The sequence below is a fragment of the Helianthus annuus genome, chromosome 9 (genome assembly GCF_002127325.2).
Source record: "Helianthus annuus cultivar XRQ/B chromosome 9, HanXRQr2.0-SUNRISE, whole genome shotgun sequence".
NCBI classification, from domain to species: Eukaryota; Viridiplantae; Streptophyta; class Magnoliopsida; order Asterales; family Asteraceae; genus Helianthus; species Helianthus annuus.
The window spans coordinates 100,475,961-100,482,387 of NC_035441.2; the positions used below are offsets into that span (position 1 = coordinate 100,475,961).

Here is a 6,427-nt window from a genome sequence, read left to right on the forward strand (position 1 = left end):
AACTCTTACGGATCAAGACCCGATCAGTAGCGTTGAATTATCGAACCGAACATAATATCCAACAAGCTGTGCCACATTGACTCAGAAGTGTGACAGGTGATAAGTGTTCATTGGATGAATCATTTTTCTAATTAAAACTTCAATTGCTTTTTCCTCACTAACATGACTATGTTTATAATTTTCTCTCTAAAATACAAAAAGTCAAATATGATGTGCCACCAGCAATGATACCTATATCACGTAAATCACGTGACTTAATATTTTACTTTGTGACACGATTATAAACCTAACAAAAAACTAACACCATGTTCACATTAGTTTCATGTTTTTCTTTTCTTTTCTAAAAACAAATTCTTCAGCCAATTATAGGTCACCATGTTTTCATACGTAATTTTAACGACTGTTGTGAAATATGTAAATTCATGATTTCTCTTTGTTGACCAATTCATACTTTGGTAGTTTCGTTTTTTTTTTCTTTCTGTTGACCAATTAAATATCATGATTTATTTCATTGTAACTCGTATTAGAGGAAATTGACAGTTTGTGAAGGAGGTTGTTGAATATCTGACATGTTCTATGTTCTATGTTAATAATGTATGTTTAAAAGTTTTATGGTAATGAAAAAGTTATAAGATTATCTTAATAAATGTCTGTCTATGCACATCCAATTCATGTATTGGATGACAATGATATTTCTTTATTTTTAAATGTTGTTTAAAAGGTTGTAGTTTATGAGGATGATTAGGAATAGTAATTCGTTACGCATGAATCAAACATACAGTTTCCGAAAATGTTTAAAAGGTAGTAGTTTATGAGGATGATTATAGAATTATAGGAATAGTAATTCGTCACGCATGAATCAAACATACAGTTTCCGAAAATGAAAATTGTTCGGTTTACCTTCTTATGTGCAGAAGATAGATAGGTTGTCCACGTAATGTTTTAAGTATACAAATCTTAAAGAGTAAACAAAACTATAATCAATTTGCAGATGACCTTTTTCAAAGTGACATTATCGTGATCAATATACATAGTTCATCTTACGGTTATTCAGACATGTGACCAGGAAGCAATTAATCAGATGCGTTGGACGAAACTGACGCAAATTGTACTTATTCTAAACCTTTATGAGCTATAGTTGAAACTCAAATTGAGCTAAACATAACAATAGTCACAAAAACAAATAACTATACAATTTGATCATCATTATCGGCTTAAAACAATTTTCTCAAACATAATCCCCTTTTCACGAGCTTTTAGCACTTTCATGTATCCTCCTCATCATGTGTTTTTGGTTAAATCATTACATATAACATATAATTTGATCGATATCACGAATCCTAGACTTCGAAACATGTAGACAATTGATGAAAGCCACTACTCCATTATCGCGGGTGTTGTTGAAAAACCTACCAACAGTATAGACCTCAAGATTGAACAAAGTGTATCCCCTCTTTGTAAAAAATATCACACAATACCAAACATGATTTTATAAAAAGTTACTTCACGTACATAACATAATCATTGCCAATCATGTAACATCCCAAAGCAAATGTGACATGCCTTGTCTTTAAAAAAAATCAAAGAACATGTCATCATATCTTCAATCATGGATTCAACATGCATTTTCAATCATCAACCTTTCTTCTATATAAAATAATTTTATACTTTTACAAACATAATAAAATATTTCAAATAATTTCTCAACTTCTCTTCAAATAAAATTTTTAACTATAGATGCAAATTTCCTTTTTTCTAAACGTACCTCATTAAAAAAAAACAAAAAGAAAAAGAATTAGCCCCTCACAAATGGACCAACTATATTTTGATATGACAAAAACAAGATTTCTAATTTAAAGAAAGATTATAACTAATGAGGTTATATCCCCTGGTGTCTATATGACTAAAATGCCCTTGTGCAAGTCATCTGCAAGAGTCTAACTTTGACAACACCTGCTTCAGTTTCTCATAGGTCATGAATACAATCCCAATGCTGGGAACCACTTTGTAATATTCCGGCAAAATTCCACGGTATATACCGCGCACCCCTTCCGCTTTTATTATTTGACCGAACGTACCCAAAATGCCCGTATTATACACACGGGCCCGCCCACCTGCTCCTTCCAACTGCATCCGCCGCCTCACCAGATCCAGAGGAAATGTCACTGCAACAAAATGTATAAAAATATGTTCCAACAGAAACATGTATAGAAACATATTTGAACAAATAGGTAACACTAACTAACTTCAATGGATACATCTGACAAGACAGGCGAGTCAAGTAACAGGCCGGGTTCAAACATATTATCGGTACGGGCCTACATGGGCCCGTTAAGTTGAGTTGCCCGGTACTAACTTTCTAATCCATTTTCTAGAATACTTAATGTGTCAATTACAATTAGAAGAAAATACCATTCTAACAAAATGTTTTCGACAGAAATGTGTAGAGAAATTATATTTGAACAAATGGGTAATAATAATTTCAATGGATATGGATCTGGCAAAATGGGCGGGTCAAGTAACAGGCCGGGTTCAAATATACAGTATCTGTACGGGCCTACATGGGCCCGTTAAGTTGAGTTGGTCCGGTACTAAGTTACTCATCCATTTTCTAGAATACTTGACGTGTCAATTAAATTAAGATTAGAAAATAATATAATTCTAATAGTTGTCTAAATTATTGTTAACCGTTAGACCCGTTTGGTCTCTTTTAGCTGAACTTCTTATTTTGACCCGTCTTAAGGAAAATGACTCACTAACCTGTTGATGATGCAATGCCTGAAAGACTGCCACAAGCCAAGCTGACGAGGACAGTCGAATCTTGCGGTCTGTCACACAACAAAACAGACATCCGAAATTAAATATCACAATGTGTAACCCTCCATTAAAACCAAAAAACGATCACAATAAATATAACAGAAAAACTGCAGCTACCTATGCAACTGCCAATAAGATCTTGTTGTGTCGTAAACCGAAAAGCTAATCGCCAGGTTCGGCCCAACACCCTGCAAAAAAAGTATATAGTCAGTCGAGAACAAAAGTATAAAAAATCGGGCCAAAAACAGTGGCAAAAACGTAAAAACCATTACCAGTAGACAAGCACCAAGTCCTTTATAGAGGCCGAGAACGCCTTCTTCCCTGCTGATGGTGCGTAAAGCATGCCATATACCTCTATAATATATAACATTCCTCTGCAAGACATTATAAACAAAAAAAAAACACAAATGAGAACGTGGAAAATTTAAGTATAAGAATAATTGTAACATACTAATCGGTTTCTACCTGTGCTGAAAGCCGAGTTCTTACAAGATCCAACGGATATGTAACCGAAGCAGCGGTGATACCCGCTAAGCCACCGCCTGCTAGCCGTATGAACAAGTCGGTGCTTATATTAGTCCCGTGATTCTCCACCCCCATTAGCAGCTGTAAAATCTATAGAACAAACATTATAAAAAAACATCAAAAGATGATTAAGGAACAGGGTAGATGTTAATTAAACAGCAAAGAACGTTTGTACCAACATTCTTGTAGCGTTCAAAAGCGTAGAAACTAATGGACGAGTAAGGAAGACGATGAGCGATTGTAACTAAATTCCCCTTCCAGAATGCACGGAACCCTTCTTCGTTAACTATACGCGAAGCTTCACGCCATATTGTTGTCTTTCGTAAAGTTGAAGCGTCAGAGTGCATGCCCTGCACCTGTAAAATCACAGGGTACCAAATTGAGAAAGATTTGAACAGCAATTTGCATAAACATTGATTAACCTTCAAATCTCATTCATATAAACATTAACAAACAAACAATCATACCCAGTAAAATCCCACCTACCTCAATTTGGCCGATAATAATCCCAAGTCAGTTATTGGCTGATAATAATCCGAACTGGTCAATTTTTTTTGTAAAATAGTCCGCCGTTAAAATAGCTTAACGGAGTTAAGTTTTTTTTCCGAAATACAAACCGATGTTTTAGGGCTTTTGATCAGAACGAGGATACGAGTCGATTGATGTAAAACTTACCTCGAAATTGTGCTCGAAATGGCTTGATTTTTGTTAATTGGAAGTTTAAACACCCGAATTGAAGCACCGTTTTCATGGGTTGGGGCAGTATTTCGAGGTAAGTTTTACATCAATCGACCCGTATCCTCGTTCTGATCAAAAGCCCTAAAACATCGGTTTGTAATTCGGAAAAAAACTTAACTCCGTTAAGCTATTTTAACGGCGGACTATTTTAAAAAAAAATTGACCAGTTCGGATTATTATCGACCAATGACTGACTTGGGATTATTATCGGTCAAACTGAGTTAAGTGGGATTATTTATTTCCAATTCGCCAAACTAAAAAGCAAACACACAAGAAAAAAAGTAGCACCACCCCCTGAAAATTAAAAAATCTATGCTTCAACACAACGCTAAAGCTAAGGCAAACAAAAGTGTTGGAAAAACTAACTTGGTTAACTCCTAATCCCCAAAAATACATGAAAGAAATTACAAAAAAAAAAAAAGAAGAAAACCTGAAAGAGGATAGTGAGTCTAGCGAGAGGAGCAGTACAAGTCTTGCTAACAGCACCAGCAACCCCACCTGCAATAAGTTGAGAAACCGTCCCCACCTGCGACTGCTGTTGCTGCACCGGCCTCTGGTGGTGCGCCACCAGTTTCCTCGCCGGACCACCGCCTTCTACAACCCCCACCGTGGCTTCAGTTTGCATATCTATATGAAAATCGATAATGCTATTATAGGGAATTGCGAATACAATCAAGATCTGAATAGGAAAACCCTAAAAGATTGAAGAATATTATGGTGATGTTGAATTAGGAAGATTGTGAGGTGGGTATTGAGTTTTAGAAGCTGGGTAATGGCGCACGAATGTTATCTTGATAATTGGTATTGGTAATGGTAATGGAGAGCACCGAGTAATTCTTCATCTCGTCAAAAGGATTGCACTTTGATTGAATACGTAGGTAGGAAGGAAATAAAGGTCGGTTAGTCTTAAAAACTAATTTATTGAAAAATATATATATATTTTTTTAATTAAAACCTTTCATGAAAAATATTTTTTTTTTAATTAAAACCTTTCATGTTAGTTTATGGTATAATTTTTTTTTATCCATGTGTTATGGTATATATTTCTTTAACTTATTTTTATGGTATCTATAGCTTTATTTTTAGAAAGAAATAATATTTTATATTCGTTTTAGGCATTTAACTTATTTTTATGCTATCTATAGCTTTATAATATTTTTTAAGAAAAAAATAATAATTTATATTCGTTTTAGGCATAAGTTACTAGAGATGGCAATCGAGTGGTTCTCGAATATGTTAGTTTTATACTTGATTGTAAAAACATGTTTTATATTCATCTCAATGTCGAGTATGTGTTGAGAACTTATTGTAAAGAAAACATCGGTCATGTGTACTCGCACAGGTATGAACTTCCACAAGATGTCTTCTGATCAACTTATGGCTTGAATACTTTGATCAGTGCTTCTCGGATACTTCAAACAAACATCATCAGCTTTGTCATAGGAAGGGGATTTTCTGTGTGATTACCTTCTAGTTCCAGAGTGAGAAAAGTATTGACTATTTGAGAGCAATTATGGTAAAGTGTAAATATGAGTGAGAGTATGAAAGAATGAATGAATATATTACCTTAGACCACACGGTATGGGTATGGAAACACGGCGTTGTTGTCAGTCCACGCCATCAAAACTACCCCGTGTCCCCCGTTGTGAACGGCGTTGTGCTTGGGGCTTGAGGATTTCCATTGATGTGGGGGAAACTGTGTGGTGAGGTGGAGGCTCTTGATTGGTGGGTGTAGTTTAGGTTTATTTTGATTGGTTGATGTTATTTTTTTTTAAATTTATTCTCTTTCACGCCACTTTCCCACCACGTGTTTTTTTCTCCACGCCACCATTCTGACATGGTTGCCACGTGTCGCTCCACGCCCTTCCTTCAATCCCCTCCACACCGTGTAGTAAGGGGTTGTCATCACCCATCACACACCACACCCAATCACTATTTGACACCTCACTCCATCACGTTCTATCACATTTTACTGTATCACACTTGTAATGGTCATCAATCATCACTCACACTCATCACACCTCAACACCAAAGTCAAACACACACACATTCTCTAATCACACCTAAACACCAAAGTCACACACACACACACTTTCCTCCATCACTACGCAATACCCATCACTTGTTTGGACTCCATCATGCGTGATAGTACACTCGCGGCGGTGTGCTATCACTCATCATAAAGCTTCCATCACTTGCCCACATCAACCACCTTACGGTGGAGTATTTATACCAAGAGAATTAGGGTTGATGTCACTATCTTGTAGTGTGAGGCCCCCACAAGGGTGTAACCGTTGTGATAGTGATATCTTTATTTCTATTAGAAGAAATGAACGTTCATACTGTC

At 35.9% G+C, this 6,427-nt stretch overlaps 1 protein-coding gene across 1 annotated transcript; it reads right to left on the reverse strand.

Moving 5' to 3' along the window:
• Positions 1 to 1,687: 1,687 nt before the first annotated feature.
• LOC110877705 (mitochondrial substrate carrier family protein B) lies at positions 1,688 to 4,961 on the reverse strand. Its single transcript, XM_022125898.2, has 7 exons — positions 4,511 to 4,961; positions 3,522 to 3,698; positions 3,283 to 3,432; positions 3,090 to 3,191; positions 2,935 to 3,005; positions 2,761 to 2,828; positions 1,688 to 2,165 (listed from the first exon to the last, which is right to left on the reverse strand). The coding sequence occupies exons 1-7, from the start codon at positions 4,703 to 4,705 to the stop codon at positions 1,924 to 1,926; spliced, it is 1,005 nt and encodes a 334-aa protein (XP_021981590.1). The 5' UTR covers positions 4,706 to 4,961; the 3' UTR covers positions 1,688 to 1,923.
• Positions 4,962 to 6,427: the final 1,466 nt, after the last annotated feature.

What these genes read in the sequence shown, in the direction of transcription:
- LOC110877705 (XM_022125898.2), bottom strand. Translation starts at nt 4,705, where the DNA reads ATGCAAACTGAAGCCACGGTGGGGGTTGTAGAAGGCGGTGGTCCGGCG. An exon ending in GAACTCGGCTTTCAGCACAG is followed by an intron (nt 3,192 to 3,282) that starts GTAGAAACCGAT and finishes AATGTCTTGCAG; the next exon opens with AGGAATGTTATATATTATAG. An exon ending in AGGCATTGCATCATCAACAG is followed by an intron (nt 2,166 to 2,760) that starts GTTAGTGAGTCA and finishes ATTTTGTTGCAG; the next exon opens with TGACATTTCCTCTGGATCTG.